This window comes from Brassica napus, chromosome A10 (genome assembly GCF_020379485.1).
Source record: "Brassica napus cultivar Da-Ae chromosome A10, Da-Ae, whole genome shotgun sequence".
NCBI lineage: Eukaryota > Viridiplantae > Streptophyta > Magnoliopsida > Brassicales > Brassicaceae > Brassica > Brassica napus.
The window spans coordinates 14,615,154-14,633,232 of record NC_063443.1 but is presented as its reverse complement, the minus strand read 5'-3'; the positions used below and the strand labels follow the sequence as shown (position 1 = coordinate 14,633,232).

The 18,079-nt window shown below is 38.3% G+C and overlaps 5 protein-coding genes across 11 annotated transcripts; 2 read left to right on the top strand and 3 right to left on the bottom strand.

Moving 5' to 3' along the window:
- Window positions 1-1,299: 1,299 nt before the first annotated feature.
- LOC106387774 (ADP-glucose phosphorylase) lies at window positions 1,300-2,970 on the top strand. The gene is made up of 3 exons (XM_013827688.3): window positions 1,300-1,983; window positions 2,146-2,436; window positions 2,508-2,970. The coding sequence occupies exons 1-3, from the start codon at window positions 1,498-1,500 to the stop codon at window positions 2,763-2,765; spliced, it is 1,035 nt and encodes a 344-aa protein (XP_013683142.2). The 5' UTR covers window positions 1,300-1,497; the 3' UTR covers window positions 2,766-2,970.
- Window positions 2,971-3,659: 689 nt separating this feature from the next.
- LOC106394670 (NADPH-dependent aldehyde reductase-like protein, chloroplastic) lies at window positions 3,660-4,721 on the top strand. The gene is made up of 2 exons (XM_013835236.3): window positions 3,660-4,132; window positions 4,199-4,721. Exons 1-2 carry the CDS (start codon window positions 3,750-3,752, stop codon window positions 4,608-4,610), a joined length of 795 nt encoding a protein of 264 aa, XP_013690690.2. The 5' UTR covers window positions 3,660-3,749; the 3' UTR covers window positions 4,611-4,721.
- LOC106386660 (glucan endo-1,3-beta-glucosidase 8-like) lies at window positions 3,767-7,029 on the bottom strand. The gene is made up of 2 exons (XM_013826481.3): window positions 6,220-7,029; window positions 3,767-6,097 (listed from the first exon to the last, which is right to left on the bottom strand). Exons 1-2 carry the CDS (start codon window positions 6,567-6,569, stop codon window positions 4,969-4,971), a joined length of 1,479 nt encoding a protein of 492 aa, XP_013681935.2. The 5' UTR covers window positions 6,570-7,029; the 3' UTR covers window positions 3,767-4,968.
- A 218-nt stretch (window positions 7,030-7,247) lies between these two features.
- Window positions 7,248-12,857, bottom strand: LOC106387776 (CCR4-NOT transcription complex subunit 3). 2 transcript variants are annotated; one of them, XM_013827689.3, is made up of 17 exons: window positions 12,626-12,845; window positions 12,360-12,365; window positions 12,155-12,286; window positions 11,932-12,069; window positions 11,345-11,395; window positions 11,066-11,155; window positions 10,831-10,977; window positions 10,603-10,707; window positions 10,394-10,453; window positions 9,695-10,321; window positions 9,240-9,395; window positions 9,021-9,150; window positions 8,630-8,751; window positions 8,067-8,333; window positions 7,840-7,974; window positions 7,550-7,734; window positions 7,248-7,460 (listed from the first exon to the last, which is right to left on the bottom strand). In XM_013827689.3, exons 1-17 carry the CDS (start codon window positions 12,716-12,718, stop codon window positions 7,394-7,396), a joined length of 2,511 nt encoding a protein of 836 aa, XP_013683143.2. In that variant the 5' UTR covers window positions 12,719-12,845; the 3' UTR covers window positions 7,248-7,393. The 2 variants fall into 2 exon arrangements, with proteins under 2 accessions (XP_013683143.2, XP_013683144.2); XM_013827690.3 differs by lacking the exon at window positions 12,360-12,365 and having other exon boundaries at window positions 12,626-12,857.
- An 880-nt stretch (window positions 12,858-13,737) lies between these two features.
- Window positions 13,738-16,055, bottom strand: LOC106387778 (myb-related protein 1). 6 transcript variants are annotated; one of them, XM_013827694.3, is made up of 7 exons: window positions 15,782-16,055; window positions 15,489-15,704; window positions 15,327-15,403; window positions 15,182-15,239; window positions 15,015-15,099; window positions 14,876-14,945; window positions 13,738-14,585 (listed from the first exon to the last, which is right to left on the bottom strand). In XM_013827694.3, the coding sequence occupies exons 2-7, from the start codon at window positions 15,694-15,696 to the stop codon at window positions 13,926-13,928; spliced, it is 1,158 nt and encodes a 385-aa protein (XP_013683148.2). In that variant the 5' UTR covers window positions 15,697-15,704; window positions 15,782-16,055; the 3' UTR covers window positions 13,738-13,925. The 6 variants fall into 6 exon arrangements, with proteins under 6 accessions (XP_013683148.2, XP_048599140.1, XP_013683146.2 ...); XM_048743183.1 differs by having other exon boundaries at window positions 13,738-14,597; window positions 15,489-15,700; window positions 15,782-15,991; XM_013827692.3 differs by having other exon boundaries at window positions 13,738-14,603; window positions 15,489-15,700; window positions 15,782-15,990.
- Between the last annotated feature and the right edge of the window lie 2,024 nt (window positions 16,056-18,079).

Genomic DNA, 18,079 nt, shown 5'->3' with positions numbered 1-18,079 from the left:
ATATATATATATTTTAAGAAAATTTACTAAAATATTTTCCAATAACCATTTAAAAAATATTTTCACTATATATAAGAAAAATACAATACATAACTTAATTAAAAACACCAACTTAAATTATGGTTTTTATATTTCATATTAAGTTTATAAATATAATATATGTGATTATTTATATGATGGTATGTATAAAATAATATTAATTATATGATTACTTATATTATGGTACATATAAAATATGATTAATTATATGATGACATATATATGATATATAATAGTGACATGAAAAACAAAACTTATTTGTTTTCAATTTTTTTATTTTATCTTTTACATTCATTTTCTCACTTTTTAACTATCTCATTAATTATATTTACTATAATATTTTGCCAGGATTATTTACATATTAACTATAATAATTCGACATATTTGAATGAAACCACTCTATTTGTGATAAGAATTCAAAATGGTTGACAATTTTTTTTATTTACTTATGTATCGGTTAGACATGGACATTCGGATAACTATTTAGCTACGAGTTATTTCTGTGGGTTATCATGCTTTTTGAGTTTTGAAACTAGACTTCATTTCGGTATTATAAATTTTCATGTGTGTTTCGAATCGGGTCCAGATGAATTCAGTCTTGAAATATACAAACCTACAAATATCCAAAAACTAATGTATTTGACGCTGGTACGGATATTTGTATGAAAAGTAAGAATATTAACCGATTCAATTCGGGTATGTTGAATTCAAATTAAACTAAAAATAACCAAATAACCAAAAGTAATCATATTACTCTATTTGATTCAGGTTCGATCATGATGTATAGAAATCTAAAAGTACTTATGCAATTAATTATATTATGACACATATAAAATATATAATACTAATCATAAAAATAAAATATCAATTTATAAGAAAGTAAAAATTAACACCCGCACGGGCGTGCGGGTCAATCTCTAGTTCTTTTTAATTTCAAAGTACATTAGTGTTCCTCTCAGGGTCTAGGGACCCTAGGGCAAAAAAAAATTTTTTACTCTCTAAATTTATATAGAAATAATGTTTAAAATATTTTTAAAATTTAATCAATAATATTTTGTAATGAAAATAAAACTATATACATATCAAATAATTTTGGGCCCTTTTCAATTTTATTTATTGTATTTATATTTTTTTTTATATATAAAAATATAGATTTATAAAAAATTGGACTCCTTATTTATCATTACTCGGGGGGACACGGATTTGGATCCGGGACGGTCGTACCGCTTCTCCCCCCCTTATAAGCCGGCCCTGGTTCCTCTACCAAATAATTTCCTCACCGCGTGTAATAAAACAAGTTAAAGCCATGTCGCTTTCTGTGAGAAGAAGGCATATTAACTGATTTTATAAAGTTCGGTTCGGTAAACCGATCGGTTAGATAAAATTATTCTAAACCGATCGGTTAGATAAAATCCTTTTAAATGAAATCGCAGGAGTGTCGTAGCTAGTGAGAGAAGGATGGCGTCACCGACTGATCACGGCGGCGACTCGGTTGAGACTCGGTCTCCGGAGCTCAGAAAGGATCCGGTGACTAACCGCTGGGTCATATTCTCTCCCGCCCGAGCTAAGAGACCGACTGATTTCAAATCGAAATCTCCAGAGAACCCTAATCCCAAACCTTCCTCTTGCCCCTTCTGCATCGGCCGCGAGCACGAGTGCGCTCCGGAGATATTCCGCGTCCCGCCGGATAACGACCCGAATTGGAAAATCCGGGTCATCGAGAATCTCTACCCGGCTCTAAGCAGGAATCTCGAGACCCAATCGAAGCATACGGGTACGAATCGGACTATCGTCGGGTTCGGATTCCACGACGTGGTGATCGAAGCTCCTCTTCACTCGATTCAGCTCTCCGATATCGATCCGGTGGGTATCGGCGATGTTATGATCGCCTATAGGAAGAGGATCGAGCAAATCGCGAAACACGATTCCATCAATTACATTCAGGTAAGGAGTAGCTTCCGTAAAAGAAGCTAACTTTGACACGTGGCTTAATCTGTAAGCTTGATGTGTTCTTTAGCTTTCAATGCTTGTGTTAATGTGTGGATCTTTGTGTTTGCTTACGTGGCTGCAACGATCAAACTTGGACTTGTTTTTGTATTGTGAAAGGTGTTCAAGAACCATGGCGCGTCGGCTGGAGCATCGATGAGTCACTCACACAGTCAGATAATGGCTCTCCCTGTTGTTCCTCCTACAGTTTCTTCACGACTTGATGGTACGAAAAGTTACTTCGAGGAGACTGGGAAGTGTTGTCTTTGTGAAGCTAAATCAAAACACTTTGTGATCGATGAGTCGTCTCATTTTGTTTCTGTGGCTCCTTATGCTGCTACGTATCCCTTTGAGGTTTGGATTGTTCCTAAGGATCACTCTTCCCACTTCCATCATCTTGATGACGTCAAGGTAGCTTTTTTTATTGCTGCTAAGTTACATTTTTTGGATTGTCACCTCACTTTAGTTTTGGTCACTTACAGGATGTTGATCTTGGAGGACTTTTGAAACTCATGCTTCAGAAGATTGCAAAGCAACTAAACGACCCTCCGTATAATTACATGATCCATACTTCTCCCCTCAAGGTGGCAGAGTCACAGTTACCTTACACGCACTGGTTCTTACAGATCGTTCCTCAGCTTTCCGGGGTTGGTGGGTTTGAGATGGGCTCAGGGTGTTACATAAACCCAGTTTTCCCGGAGGATGTAGCAAAGGTTTTGCGGGAAGTTAGCCTTGCTTGAATCCGGTTTTGGTTCTACTAACCTGATGTTCTGAGGGAAGTCATTGGTGTGGAGTTTTGCTTCTTTGAGAAAAAATTGCTCATCGTCTTTGTTTCATCTGTTGAAGAAGATGTTTGAGCTTTGATTTAAATAACATTGATGTTAACAATACATGTTAGTTCTTTTGTAATAAGCTGAGTTACCTTTAAACTACGTGTTAGATTCACACATTGACTTTTTCATCCCTTCAAACATTCTGAGACAACTAATCCTTGAACCAACCCGAATTCTCCAGTGTCCCAGCTCCACTAGACGATGCTTGAACGTCAAACATTGGCGTTTATAGAGTCCCAAAACCTTGTCATGTCGCTAGATAACTATGCAAAAACAGAGGAAGATACATGTTCCTACGTGGTCAAAGAACAGAGAATCTTCCATTTTGGTGCACAAAACAAACCAAACCTTCATGGATCATAGTTGTGCCACTGCATGCAATATTTGTCAATCGTTAATAGATAATGTAGTCTTCTTGACCATTTTAGTTGGTCTCAACAGCAGATAGAAAAAGACTGACCCTGATGCTTACACTGAATAGATACATTCTCTGGGATATATGGTTAGCTATGGTGTTTGTATATGGCAAATTATAATGGCTAAACCAGCGGTGGACGGTGGGCCAAGGAGAGATGCGGCTGCAGCCGCTGACACAAGCGCATGCTTGTCCTTTGCTCTGCATGTGCTTGTTCCCTAGCAGCATGACAAAGTTTATTCTAATAGAAGAGATGAAGAAAGAAAACTCTAGTTGGTTGTTGATCAAAAAAGAAAAAGAAACTCTAGTTGGTTCTACACAAATATATGATCAAACATTCAGACAAGAGAAAAACAACATGAGATATACAAAGTCTAAAAGAAGCCACGTGGCAGACATTCTCGACCCAAAACAGAACACAGTCAAAACCAAAAACACTGAGTCAGTTGTCGTCCAACTGATTTTAATTGGCCCTCATGGCTGCAGCTTCTTCTCCGCCGTACTCCCTCGCCGGCCGAGTCGCGATAGTCACCGGTTCATCTCGTGGCATCGGCCGAGCCATAGCCATACACCTCGCCGAGCTCGGCGCAAAGGTAGTCATCAACTACACCACCAGATCCACTGACGCCGACCAAGGCGCCGCGGAAATCAACTCATCCGCCGGTGCTGGTCTGGAACCGGTAGCCGTCGTGTTCCGCGCCGATATCTCGAACTCAAACCAGGTAGAGTCCCTCTTCGACGCGGCGGAGAAAGCCTTCAACTCGCCGGTTCACATCCTGGTTAACTCGGCTGGGATCGTCGACCCCAACTACCCCACCATCGCCAACACTCCCATTGATGATTTCAATCGCATTTTCAGGTCAAACTTTGTTTCTTTTACATTGTCTGAATATCAATGACTATCTTGAACTGTTGTTTTGTTCAGGGTGAACACGAGAGGATCATTCTTGTGCTGCAAAGAAGCTGCGAAGAGGCTAAAACGTGGAGGCGGTGGTCGGATCATACTCCTGACTTCTTCCTTAACCGAGGCGTTAATCCCAGGACAAGGAGCTTACACAGCATCCAAAGCAGCCGTTGAAACAATGGTCAAGATTCTCGCCAAGGAACTCAAAGGCACAGGGATCACTGCGAACTGTGTTTCTCCAGGTCCTGTCGCCACTGAGATGTTCTTCAGTGGGAAGAGCGAGGAAACAGTGAAGAGCATCATCGAAAGGAGCCCTTTTGGTAGGCTTGGTGAGACCAGAGACATTGCTCCTGTCGTTGGTTTCTTGGCTAGTGATGGTGGTGAGTGGATCAATGGCCAAGTCATTGTTGCTAACGGTGCATTCCTCAAATGATTAGTGTCTTAAAAGATTCAAATTGCTATATTGATGCAGCCGAAGCTACGAAAATGCAAAGATATTTGTTTAGTCTAAGAATTCTCGAATAAACTAAAGCATTCTTGAACTCGTTGACATCTCTATAGATCAATCAAAACAAGAAACAAAGATAAGACTCTTAATTTTATTTACCAAATTATAAAACTAAATAAAACAATAAGTCTAAAATCTATATATATAACAAAATCATAAAAACCCTTAAACAATTGATCTGTATCATATATGCCTATATGGTATTACAATCTCCTGAAGAAGTTTGATATGTATATATAATGGTCACTCAAGAATCAGCAGTATAGTAGTACAAAACAGGAGCTCATAGTGCCATAAAGAGCAGTAACATACTAACCAGACCGAACCGGACACTAGAACCACCATACATACAATGCCCTGACGTTGGATCACCAATCTGTATAGGGAAATTACACTGATCTCTCGAAATATTCTTAGTAGTAATCATCGCAAGCCCTTCAAAGTCACACGCCTCTGCCTTCTGATTCTGCACCTGAAAATACATATTAAACGCATACGACGCGTTCCCAACCTCATCAAGATTCCCACAAGACGAACCATACCCCAAAGCAGTACAGTCAGAGAAAGTACACGCGTAGTTCACGTTATCTCCAAGCTGGTTAGTACTGTTACTAAAACTGATCGCGTTAGGATTCAACATACACCACTGGCTCTGCAAGTACTGAACGTTCTGAGCTCCTGTCAAGGCCTTCTTCTCACCTTCCCCTGATAATTCAGCTGGAAACTTCGGCTGGCCATCGTACTTGAATATCCCCCAGTGACGCTCGAAGTTCCCAGGAGCTATACTCTTCGCGTCCTCGTCGATGAATCCGAAGAGGTACACTTCGATGTAGCCGGGACGCATGGGTGTGCCTCTGTTGGCAGCTAGCTTCGGAAGAAGGCCTGCGTAGAAGCGTTCCGCGTTTGGGATGTTAGCGTTCTTGTCGCCGTCCGTTGGCCAACCAACTTCTCCGACTATAACAGTCATGTCTCCGTGTCCTAACTCTTTAAGCGAAGCCAAGAGCGTGTCGAAGTTGGCGTCGAAGACGTTAGTGTAGACGACGCCGTTGCCGTTATCGTTGACGGTGTTTTGGCCGTTGAAGAAGGCGTAGTCGAAAGGGAAGTCGCTGCTTAGGTAGAGGCTAAGGAAAGGGTAGATGTTGACCGTGAAGGGAGCTTTGTTGTGAGCTAAGAAGTTCACTATGAGTCTCATCTCTTCGTAGATGTCTTGTCGGAATCTCCCCGCGGATGGGACGGGATTCTCCGGGGGAGAGCTGTAGACGTCGGCGTTTGAAGGTACGGTGGCTTTGATGAAGTCTCCGACTCCGGCTTCGTTTAGTGCTTTTTGGATGTTGAAGAGTGCTGGGTACGTTAGGTTTATGAATGATCCGTTGTAAGATGTTAAGAAGGGTTCGTTCCCTACAGCGACGTACCTGCCAAGTAATTAAATATAGTTAAAGTTTCGTTCCAGCTGGGGTTCGAACCGGAGACCTCTGACACAGTGGGCAAGAGCTAACGATCTCTATGTTAGAATAAAAACTTTGTTGTTACTTACTTGATTTTGATGTCGTCGTTGAAACGAGTGATGTTTCTTCGGACCCAATCTTTAGCTCTGTTGTAGCTTCCCATGGCTTTGAGCTGGTCGTTAGGGATTGCGACCATAACTTCGATGCCGGAGCCGGCAAGAGCTACCATGGTGTTTGTGTCTGCGTCGAAAAGCTTTACCTTTTGCACGTTGTTGTCTTTTAACATCTGTACTACTGTCTTTGGAGGGAGCTGGTGGGTCGCCATTGTTCCCCAGTTTACTCCCAAGGCGGAGACGTGGCTGGAGAAGAAAGATAAGGAGGAGATGGTGATGCAGAGGAAGATGACGGTGGTGGTGCTCTGCTTCCTATGATTACTCATTTTGGGGTTCGTTTACTCTGTTTTTGGCAGCCTTGGGAAGAGAAGGAAAAGTATGAAAAAATGAGTAGAATCGAAGAGAAACTTTTAATGACAGTTGGAGGGTTTAAATGTTTAATAATCTTCAGAGTGAAGGCATTGTTTTAGTATCTTTATTGTTTGTTTTCGTTTCTGTAGTAACTAGAATAAAACACAGGAGAGGACGTTCAATATAACACGTTACATTCTTAAAGATGTCGATGTTTCTAACCACTAACGATGACTGTGTGGATCCAAGTTAAATGTGATTTAGATGATTGTATGACTTAAACGTAATAAATGCAGATCTGTTGAGGTTCTTTTTATATTATTTTTTCGTATTTGGTCGGTCTTTGAGATGAGTTTATATTAAGAAAAACGCAAAGAGAAGTTGCTTGGGGTCTAAGTGATTGGCACGAAAAACGCGAAACCGCTCGTAAGGTCAATCTCCAAAGCGCGACACTCTCCACATGCTCTTGTGATTACGAAATTTCCACAGATCCACTAAACAAGCCCATACTAATATTTTAAGTCACAGCTGAGTTCTCTGTATTTCGTTTTTTTCCAATTTATTAAACCCACACTGCATAATCTTCGGTACATGCACATTCTTGTATAGATTTCAAGGAACATACTGTAGTTATTATTTTAGCCTGGACCAAAAATAAATATTATTTGGATTGCATAGAACCAAGAAAATATTACTATCCCAAACTTTGAAACGGAAAAGTAATTTGTTTATTGAAATAAAAAAAACATTACTGAAGAGTATATACATTACGAAACATATATATCTCTCTTTATCTTTTCTATACGGCGAGTTCATCTTCAAGATAACTGTATTCAAACGTGAACTCGTTTTTGATCCTTTGAATCCTACACAGACAGAAAAAAGGAAAAAAACATTAGGATTATCATCTCCAGTGACAAAGAGGAAAAGAAGACGAAAAATCGATAAATCATACCATCCTCCGTCTTGGCTCTCGTCTTTGGGGGTTTGGAAATCAAAGTAAACATAGGCTCCTTGTTCATACTCATCAGTTGCAATCTTTGGCTCCTTATGTCTCTGAAACCATGTGTTGAACTTTCTGTGGTATCTCCATGACTGTTTCTTCAGCTCTTTTGCCGCTAGATACTGCTGATATGAGTTCTGAAGAAAAAGAATAAAGAATCAAAGAACAGCACATGACCCATAAGGCTGAGGCAAATAAAAACAACGATAAGTAAAATGTGGAGCGTTGAGATTTTTTTGTACCTGCTGATAATAAAATGCAAAGAACAATGTATCGGTTCCATAAGCATCGCTGCCTAAACGTTCCCAGAACAAAGGGTTGTTTACGATTGGCGCTTGTGTTTGGGGAAATGTTTGAGGTGTAATTGCTGGATTCCTCTGTTTTAAACTCATAGACATGAATATCAAATTTAAGGGAATATTATTAAGTGGAGAGGCCAAAAAGGAGAAATTCAGAAGAATGGTGTTACCGGAGTATAGGGTCTAGGACGTTCTGAATCTTTGGGTTGAGGAAGTCTATAGTAAGCAGCTTCAAGCATCTGGAGATTGTGCATCTGATCATGCATTGGCCCTAAAGCCGAAGGGTCACCAATGGCTCCTAATTCAGAGTTACTTCTGCGTCCAATGACACCGAGGCTACTTGATGGTTGGCCGGGTTGAATGGGTTGCCCAGGAGAGAAATCAGGACCGTCCCTAGTTACCGGTACTTGATCCAACATGTAGCTGGGCATTCCCGACTGTGGATAAAACAAAAAGACACGAAGCAGGTATGGTAAGGGGCTAGCCTTAGATAGTTGTTTCGGTAAACAGAATAAATCAATTGTTATTCTGTATATCCATTATAGACTACATTCACTAGTGAATTGCATATGTGAAGTTTAAGCAGAGGAATGACAAATCAAAACATTCACAAACACCAACAAGGACATTTAATTGTTATTCAGTTAAAACTTTTCGGTAAAATCCATCTCATGGAAAGCATATATTAAAGAGATACTAAGGGCTAATAACTGTTAGCACAGCTCATGCTTACCGGAGTATCAAATAGACCTTTAGAATCATCCTCATTCGGAATGGTTTTTGAAGCTGCTAAGGAAGATGAATCATAAGGTAAGTTTTGTAGAAGCTGATCATCATTTCTGCCATGATCTACATCTGCACAAACATTAAACACCGGTCTCTTACTTTTTCGTCTGCACTTTCAAAACTTGAAACCAAAAACTGAGGTCCAATCCTACAGCTCTAGGATTTTAAGTAACAGCCACAACGTGTTGAACTTCTTCACATTGTGGTTGAACTTCACAAAGAATGGTTATAACTGAATAATATGACCCCTAGATTGTATTTTACCATAGGTGCACAGAAATAGTGTCTATTGACAACTATACCATAAACCACTGAGATATCCTAAACAGTAAATCTACCTGCAACAGAAGGCTGCTGACCCATTTGTTGAGTCATGGCATTTGACGGCTGTTGTAATGAGGCAGAACTCATGACACTAAAACCTGGTGCCTGAAATCCCATGCTACCATGAGGAGACATGGCAGAACTCTGATAAAAAAAAAATAGAAAAAAATAATATCTTATTATGATGGTATTGTTTTGAGTATCATTAATCATGTAAATAAAATGCACGCTACCTGCTGTAAAAGAGGATTTTGCTGTTGTGAAGAAAACTGCATCTCGTTTCCTCCAGATAGAGAAGGCATGCCTAAGAGGTTCCCATGGTTTACTTGCTGGTACCGCTCTAAGAATTTCTCTCTTTGATCTGGTGCTATTTCAGTTCTTCCACGGACCTAAAAGCAAAAAAAAATAGCAGGCATCAGAGAAAACAAGACCTCAGAACCTAACAAACCACAAACCACGGGATGTATTAGGAATATATCTCAGAGAGCCTAGTCGTATAATGTTAAGAGTGTCAACCCAATTCTACACAAAGTTACACATTAAAAAACCGGGATTTTTTTTCTGAAGTATGTTCTAAAATAGGAGAAAACCTAACAAGCAAAGCCACGATATTGGTCAGAATACCAACTTAATATAGTTCAAAAGTCCTGGAGATCCTTTGGATTATATTCTAATTCAAAACACGCACCGTTTCACTCTGACTCTGAAAGGGACTCCCAGGCCTCCACTGCGAACCAGATACAATAGACGGTGAATATGCTCTACTGATACTTGCTGCAACATCACCGGGGTTGCTATCAGAGGCAGTTCCATCATTAACCTTCGCGGCTGGTGACAATACCATTTTGCTCGGAGAACTCAGAGGTTGGACGTTGCTCTCAACTCCCATTATATTCCTCTTTGCAACTTCAGCTGCTGAAGTAGCACTAATGCGAGCTCCATTAGCAGGACTAGGAGACAGAGGCTGACTTGGTTGGGACTGGTTGGGGCTACTAACCCTACCAATGCCCCTCAATGGAGCATCAGGAACAGATGAGGGTGGTTTACGGGAAGACAAGGTTGTTGCGTCTTCTTCCTTTGCGGCCACTGGAGACAAACTTCCCATGCTTTCCGTGGAAGTTTGAACAGGAATAGAAGTTGATACGACAACTGGTGCATTTGGAACATTAATGACGGGAACATTCAAACTTGAACGTCCCCCAACGGGTGTTGATGGTGCTGAGTTAAGGCTTGCGCCATTCTTTGCGGGAGGGGTTTTTGGAAGTGTCTCCGAATTGCTATCCGGTACAGTTGTGTCATCTGGCAAACTTATGCTCTGAAACAAAACCAAATTATTGAGACATAAACAAGAAATTCTTCAAACAAAGGGATATAGAAAAATACTTACCCGAACTTGAGGTGCTGGTACTGGTGCTGCCAAAGAACTCTTCATGCTCAGAGGAGTACCCTGAAAATTTTAAGTCATGTTACTACTTACTACTAATCTAACGCTACTTTCAAAAAAGATTCCTGAAATTTTGTGACGGACACAGCACTTCCTGTTTCCAAAGAGAGATAAAGAAGTAAGCAAACAGAGAAATTGCAAGAAAAATTCACCTTGACAAGGGGGCCAGCAGTAACTAAATCTTCAAGACCCTCCACCTCATCAAGCGGCAGCGTGCTATACAGCTCGTCAACATCACTGAATTCGTCAAAATCATCCTACATAGGGAAAAGTTAAACATAATCCAGGAGAATATCAGCCTACTTATAATGTTGGAAACCCGGAGTAACTTGTATTAAAAACATATAAGTAAGATATTCCTTGTTATAGATGATGCAGACCTGATTTCGTTCAACATAATCATCCAGAAAATCTTTGACATCATTTACTTGTTCTGGACTTAGTTCATCATTGTCCAGAAGCCTCAAAATCAATTCCAACTTTATTATATGATCTTTGTGCCTTGAAATAGATGTTTCAAGATGTGTCTGAAAGGGAAACAAAACAAACAACATAACTCATCAAAAGCAAGGAAGTAAGGCATTTGCATACAGATGCGTATTTTTCTAAGCTTACCAGTCTGGGTGGCCTTGTCTTTCCTTTTTTGACAGATAGTCCTTCCAATTCAGCTTCAAAGCTATCAATCTGTGACTCGAGTTCACTCACCTATCAAAAGCAAGAAAATGAGTGGTTAATCAGCTAGGGCAATTATTTAAGATAAACCATAAGGACCTCACTACTTAGGATTCCTGGCACATCAACCCACAATTAGCCTAGAGTTTCACAAACACTATTAATCTAAATCCGCTTTGACGTTTCTGTAGGGGTTACAGAATAAACAATTAAGCAACTTACCACATTGTTCAACCAATCTCGTGTCTCGGACTTTGCTTTCTCTTTTGGGTCCTATTAAACATGAAGCAGAGACACAGTCAAAAAGAGGTTTAAGTAATATGAAAATCCACCCAGGGTGGTTCCAACGGATTTCACAAAACCAGAAATGTTTTGATAACTCAATGCGTTGTTAGAAGAAAAAGTGTTCATATCTACAATGGACCGGTAGAAAAACACTCATTGATCAAACATCTCCTTAAACATGTGAAAAAGACAGCTTGCACTATACTACTTCGCAAATAGTTGCTGCAATAATCTACAAAATTAACATTTCGGCATCGCCAGGGACAGAGGACCGATACGTGACTAGTCTGGATCACTTATGTGGGGCCAGGATACCTCTGTATAATTCAAAAAAAAATAATCTACAAAATTGAACCCTAAGTATTTTGCTATATAAATGAAAATCTGAACACTGCGTGATATATATTTCAGATGAACAACAGAAGCACCAACTAACCATCTTCCTGAAATTATTGGCAGTCCAAACACTAAAACATCACATTCGTTTTGAATTAAATTCAAAGGAAACTTGGAGAAATGCTTACAGTTTTAGGTTGCTGACCCAGTCCTTCCTTAGAGAAGGCTTTAGTCTTGGTCTCTTTCTCACAGATCTTAAACCTCTCCATTTCTCGCTCAATGAGCTTCCGAGCGTCAACCAGGGACTGCTCATAAGATGCACTGACCTAAATCAAATAACAGACAATCTTGCTCATTTGAGTCTTGAGCATACAATATCAGGAAAGGTCTAGAATAAAGAAAACCACTGACTTTTTTATCTTTGATCTCACTAGACTGAATCCAAGTCTTGATCTGGTCCCTATACCGCTGCAACTTCTTGATCTCCTTCTTCAAGTCCGCCTCAAACTTCTCCTTTTGGTTTACATTATCTGAATCATATACCTGCAACACCAAAAAAGTCCACGTTTGTCTTTTGTCCAGTTTAAAAAAACTTAAAAACAAACATTCTGCTCACATTCCACTGCATAAACAACAAACGGAGCTCGATACTGAGTTCCACTGGATAAAATTTTCACTCACAAAACAAACAAAAACACAAAGTTATAACTTATAACGAACAAATGGATAAAGATTAAATCATCTCATCTCACACACTACTGCTTCAGTTAACTCGATTCAATAAATTGACGTTGATGAAATGGTACACAGACTATTAGATCTTCATGCATTCTTCATATCATCTCTAACACAGAATCATATGATTGGAATCATAACGGGTACCTTGTTCCAGATGCTGTCGAAAACATCAACGCCTTCTTGAACCTTCTTCAGCACCCGATCTATCTCGCCTTGTAATTTCCGACTCGCACCCATTACAGCTGACAGTAATTAGGGGTTTCAGTTTCAGACGAGAAGATGTTGAATTGATTGGGATCGTTGGGGATGATCCCGACAATTATCAGAACGAGTTAAAGGATACGAGTTCGACCATCGACGGCCCATAATTAAAGAATATAGCGGGCTTTATTTTCCGATTTTGCCCTCTTCTTTTTATTATTTCTGGATGAAACCCCTAACTTTTAATTAGTTACTAGATAACCAACTTTTCATTTTTTTACTAGACCACAAAAGTCTAACATCAACCTAACATTTATGACAGTTTTGGATAAGTTTGTTTTCATATGAATTTACAAAATTATAATGGAGGAATTCTCTAAGATATTCAGTTTATTTTCACAAAATAGCTTTAAAAAAATGACCAAAATAAATTTTGTCAAAGGGTAAATATATATTTATCTTAAGATTAATTAATAAAAAAATTTATAGGATAATCATTTTTAAGTTTTTGTCATAAAAATAATCTTTAAAGAAGAAAATAAGCAAAACAAATTTTATTAAAGAGTCAAAATGTATTTATACCTTAGGGTTAAATAATATAGAATTAGGATTTAGAGTTAAGCGGTGGGGTTTTGAAGATAGGGTTTCAAATTAAAAAAAAAAATGAATATTAAATTTTCAAAATAAAAAGAGACCATTTTAGTCATTTTTTTAGAGATATTTTGTGACAAAAACTTAAAAACAATTATTTGAGAGACTTAGTGTTTAAAATTTAATAGTGGAGTTCAAATTTTTAAAAATAAAAAATAAATATTAAATTTCAAAAAAAAAATTGTTTTGGTCATTTTTTAACACTATTTTTTAGTGACAAGAACTTAAAAAAAAAGTTGTTTAAGAGAATTGCCAATTGCAAGATCTTAAATAATCTTAATTAAGTAAGTGGGACAAATAATTTATTGTGGGGAAAATCAAGCCTCTACAAATATTTCAGGGACTACATGACAGTTTTTATCTCTTTTGAAACGTTGTCGTAACATACTCGTACACTTAACTTATTCATGAATGTTCATGTAACGTTCTTCATTCAAAAACATGCAGTTAGTAATATGAATGTAACATACATGCATGAGGATCATAACATGTCTCTTTTGTTTCGAATGATAACTCGCTTTCAGACGAGTTCTTCAGGATGACAAAGGAAAATCAAATGGTTGGTACAGTTTTTAGGCTTTAGACTTTCTTCTCAACTCCAGCTGAAACCGTTCAAATCAAACTGTTTCGGACGTGTTGTACCGTAGGTTTCGTCATGTGTGTTAAGATCCAGAGCTGTACTGGTGCGTGTTTCAACCTTGCAATCTTCTCCACTCTCCCTGTATCTTTCCTCTGTGTACCCACCTCGATGTTCTTGTAATCCCACTCCTATTGACAATCTTCCAGGGCTTCTTCTTGAAGACGAGTTTCTCGGTTCCATTGCTGAAAGATACGGCCTGTTATTCTCTCTGATACCTTCTTCTTCTTCTTCTGCCCATGTGAGCTCCATTCTGTGGAAAAATGGTTCTTCCATTATCTCTTTCTGCTCCGAACTTGAATCTCCAAGATATGTCCTTAGTCCCAGTCTGTTCTCAAGCATCTTTGGAGCTTTCTGGTTTCCTTCACTTGAGGTTAGGCAACTCTCCAGGGAGGAGTTTTGTGGTGGATAGGCTGTTTGCATCTGTTGGTGGTGTAGATTCTGTAGTTCAAGGAAGCTAGCGTCTGGATATTCAGATGACACTTTAGATACTAGCTCTGAGAGTTGAGCTTTGGTTGCTTCAATCCCAGCTGGACCTAGGTTCTGTCTTCCAAGGGTCTCTTGTGCTTTCTCAAGAATCGCTTGCAGGTACTTTCCTTGAGCTTCTATCCTGAGCTGCAAATGTCGCTGTACCTGACTCAGTTTAATAAAATTATAATGAAACCGTATCTAAATGCTTTGTTTTTTTCTGTTTCTAGATAGAGTTTGAGTCCTCTGTTGATGTTCTCTACTTATGTCTTTATGTGTTTCTACACGTTTGAGTATAATAACAGCACATTTTATGATAGTTTTTAATTTAACTTTTATGAGAGTTAGTGAACCAGGCTCTTCTGGATTGGTGTTACCAACACTGTTGTTAATGCTGCTTTAAATAGAATGAGTCCACAGTTTCTAATATGTGATACCTCAAGTTGCTCGTGTAGTCTTCTCTGAACCTCTATTTGCATTTGAAGAGCATCACTTATGGGCAAGTTCCTGTGTACACATATATATGTCATTATTTTGAAAAATTTAATACTATGTAAGCAAGTACCATATTCTTACATGCTCGGCTGTGGTCCAATGCTTAAACTCTCGCTGTGACTTTCGTCTGCTTCAGGGGTGTTTTCTTCTACCATGGTCATCACACCTACACAAAGTAACTTTTAGTTCCTTAGATAAAAGTGAACCTTTAGATGAAAAGATTCGTTATGATGAATAACTAAGCTTACTTGTCTTGTTTAAACTGCTGTTAGCTTGTCCATTAAGATTCTTGCTCAGCCTGTATTTCTGGTAGCCAAATCATGAAATTAATAACCCTTGTAAAGCTGGAAGATTTTTAGGTAAATGTCTCTATGAAGTGTTGATAGATTTTACCTGAAGATGACTCTTGAGATGATATAAGGTAAGGCCTGGAATACCCATAACTTTCATGATTGTCTTAGGAGTAGCCTCTGCAGAGACAAAAGTATATACACATTAGTACATTATGTCTAGATGCCTGATTGTCAGAGATGGTTTATTTGCTAATGGTCTTACTTTCTCCTCCTCCAAGCTGGTTGACTGCTTCGACGAATCTCTCATGAAGATCAGGAGTCCATTTTAGTCGTGGCTTTGCATCGGTTGAGAGGATGAGTCCAGAATCTCCTGGGCCATTTCCTCGGAGGAATGGGTGCCTTTCAGAAGGAATAGGCATTCTAGATGAAGAGAGGAGGCTCTTTCCTTGGTGCTGGTTGTGGTAATACATAAGTCTGTCTTTAAAATAAATAAAAAAGTTATATAGAAATACTGCATTAATAATGAGTTGTAATGACCAAATGTTTTTCTTTTACCTGACACAATCTTAGTTTTAAAATGCAGCCTGCTTCTCTCAGCTCAGAGATAGTACACTATGGTCTGCAATTCCACCAATTTGGGAAGATGTCTTTCCCCCCCTTTCCTTATTTATGCTCAGGCTTGGTCTGAAGAGTAAAAGGTCTTTGCAACATTTCTTTATATAGAGGACGATAACTAAGGTATGGAATATGAATAACTGGTCTAATCATAGCTTTGTTGTTTGTGTTCTTATCGTTTCAGTTGTAGGTTGTTTACTTAGATTATATTTTTAATTTCTTGTATTGATTCTTTTGGATTACTGCTTTTCAATGCAATTCAAGCCTTGCATTAGATACCAGAATTGATTCACAACTAATGCATCGTATGCACATTCTTTTCACCATTCTGGCATACGAAAGTATCTTATTCTCCAAAAAAAATTGAAAACTTTTCTACTTGGGCAGGGGAATTCATTCCCTTTCCTTATTCCTCAATTTTTTTCAAAGTCCACAGCTCTAACCTTTCTCTCTCTTGAGGAATAATCTCAATGCTTTCCACTTGTCTGTATTGTTTTTGCTCCTACTTGATAGTCATTATTCAGTCTCTAGATACATCTTCAGCCTTAGCATTTTCTATTGAAACTTTAAGATAGAGTTTACCTATATCAACCAAAATGGCTCATGTTTCATGAGTGTGTACTGATAATATCTGAATGGTTTTTATGATAGCCGCACCCCGCAAGTGGGATGAAACTTAGGTTTCAACATTGTTTTGCCATTTTTTCAAAAAAAAAAAAAAAAAAACATTGTTTGCCATGAAAGATAATTAAGACGTGAGAAAGCGAATGAAGAATACTTCATGCTGTCTCCTTTAACAAGTTTAGTACCTATTCTCTCTAAACAGCATAAAAACTAGTGGTGGACCTATATCTTACATTCTTTGATTGGCACAACATATTTGGCACATCCATGCTTGTGCTATGTATGCATGCATGCATGTATGTATGTCTGTCGTCTTTCCTGTCTATTCTTAAGGCAACATAACATGTCTTACGTCCATATTTGTATGTATTGTTTGTGTATTTATGTGCGCATATGTACATAATAGATATATGTACAAGCTCGTGATAACTATGCATCTAAAGTCTGGCTGCTTTCTTACATTATACTTCCATGAATCTACTTTCTCCATGGCTATGACTCTAACGTCCATCATCAAACATATTGTAGTTTGTATTAAGTATAGATATTGGTATATATATAGAATAAGTTCGTAGATAAAGATATGTAAAAAGAAGTCGTGATTGCCAAATGCCGAAATGATAGCTTCTGTATGTGAAATTGAGAATATATATCCACTATCAAAGTATAGAGTCTCACATATCTTATTGAGTTTGATAGATGCCTTATAGAGGAAAAAAATAGAGACTTGGCTAGAAATATGGTCTGTTGTTTCAAAGGAAATTGTCAAACACCAAATCTTATGTTCCTTGAATGATATCTTTGCATATATTTTTTCAACCTTTCATGGTTCTGATTTCTCATTAACACTTTATTCTGTTTGGTAAAGAAACTTTTTCATAACCTTCAGTTAAAAGTATTTAGGCATATTGCCGAAATAGTTGATTGGCATGTGAGTGGGAATATGCTTCCACAAAGAGAGGCTTCTATCATTGTGTGCTGCAAGTTTTAAAAGTATATTGAATACCATCAAAAAGTAAACCTAACCAAGCAAATTATGTGTTTGAATTCACTTTTAACCACATATTGCTAGAAAATCACTGATTTATATCAAATGTAGCTGCTGATACCATCAAGATTTGAGTATGCTTTCTTGCAGCATGGTCTGTTTGAGTATGCTTTCTTGCAGCATGGTCTGTTCCTAACTCGGTAACAAAATTAGAGAAGAAAAGGTTTTACTGTAACACATGTTTCTCCAGGGCTTCTGGCTGCTGATATCAGTTAATATAAAATGCTGCGTGTTATTGCGGAAGTAGTGCCTAACTAGTAATTTTACATGTTAGAGCCTTATTTTAATTGTGCTTAGTCTTTCTCCATGTAACTTTCCTTTTACTCTGCTAATGGAAATGTCACTCTTTAAGTAAAAGAGAAGGAAGAGTGATACAGAATAAATGTTCTTCCTTGTACGTTCATTTCCCCTTACAGATTCTTGTTCTTGTTTACTAACTCTTTTTTTTTATATTTGATCTTCCTCCATAGGTATAATAATTGAACACGTGGGCGGCATCGTTAGGATTGTGACTGTTTAATGGAACGAGAGAGTATTGGATACATTAAGAATCAAGAGGAAGCGGG

What these genes read in the sequence shown, in the direction of transcription:
- LOC106386660 (XM_013826481.3), bottom strand. Translation starts at nt 6,569, where the DNA reads ATGAGTAATCATAGGAAGCAGAGCACCACCACCGTCATCTTCCTCTGC. An exon ending in AACGACGACATCAAAATCAA is followed by an intron (nt 6,098 to 6,219) that starts GTAAGTAACAAC and finishes ATTACTTGGCAG; the next exon opens with GTACGTCGCTGTAGGGAACG.
- LOC106387776 (XM_013827689.3), bottom strand. Translation starts at nt 12,718, where the DNA reads ATGGGTGCGAGTCGGAAATTACAAGGCGAGATAGATCGGGTGCTGAAG. An exon ending in ATTATGTTGAACGAAATCAG is followed by an intron (nt 10,708 to 10,830) that starts GTCTGCATCATC and finishes TTCCCTATGTAG; the next exon opens with GATGATTTTGACGAATTCAG. An exon ending in TACCAGCACCTCAAGTTCGG is followed by an intron (nt 10,322 to 10,393) that starts GTAAGTATTTTT and finishes GTTTTGTTTCAG; the next exon opens with AGCATAAGTTTGCCAGATGA.
- LOC106394670 (XM_013835236.3), top strand. Translation starts at nt 3,750, where the DNA reads ATGGCTGCAGCTTCTTCTCCGCCGTACTCCCTCGCCGGCCGAGTCGCG. An exon ending in GATTTCAATCGCATTTTCAG is followed by an intron (nt 4,133 to 4,198) that starts GTCAAACTTTGT and finishes TGTTTTGTTCAG; the next exon opens with GGTGAACACGAGAGGATCAT.
- LOC106387778 (XM_013827692.3), bottom strand. Translation starts at nt 15,696, where the DNA reads ATGTATTACCACAACCAGCACCAAGGAAAGAGCCTCCTCTCTTCATCT. An exon ending in CAGCAGTTTAAACAAGACAA is followed by an intron (nt 15,100 to 15,181) that starts GTAAGCTTAGTT and finishes TACTTTGTGTAG; the next exon opens with GTGTGATGACCATGGTAGAA. An exon ending in GACTACACGAGCAACTTGAG is followed by an intron (nt 14,604 to 14,875) that starts GTATCACATATT and finishes AAACTGAGTCAG; the next exon opens with GTACAGCGACATTTGCAGCT.
- LOC106387774 (XM_013827688.3), top strand. Translation starts at nt 1,498, where the DNA reads ATGGCGTCACCGACTGATCACGGCGGCGACTCGGTTGAGACTCGGTCT. An exon ending in ATTCCATCAATTACATTCAG is followed by an intron (nt 1,984 to 2,145) that starts GTAAGGAGTAGC and finishes GTATTGTGAAAG; the next exon opens with GTGTTCAAGAACCATGGCGC. An exon ending in ATCATCTTGATGACGTCAAG is followed by an intron (nt 2,437 to 2,507) that starts GTAGCTTTTTTT and finishes GGTCACTTACAG; the next exon opens with GATGTTGATCTTGGAGGACT.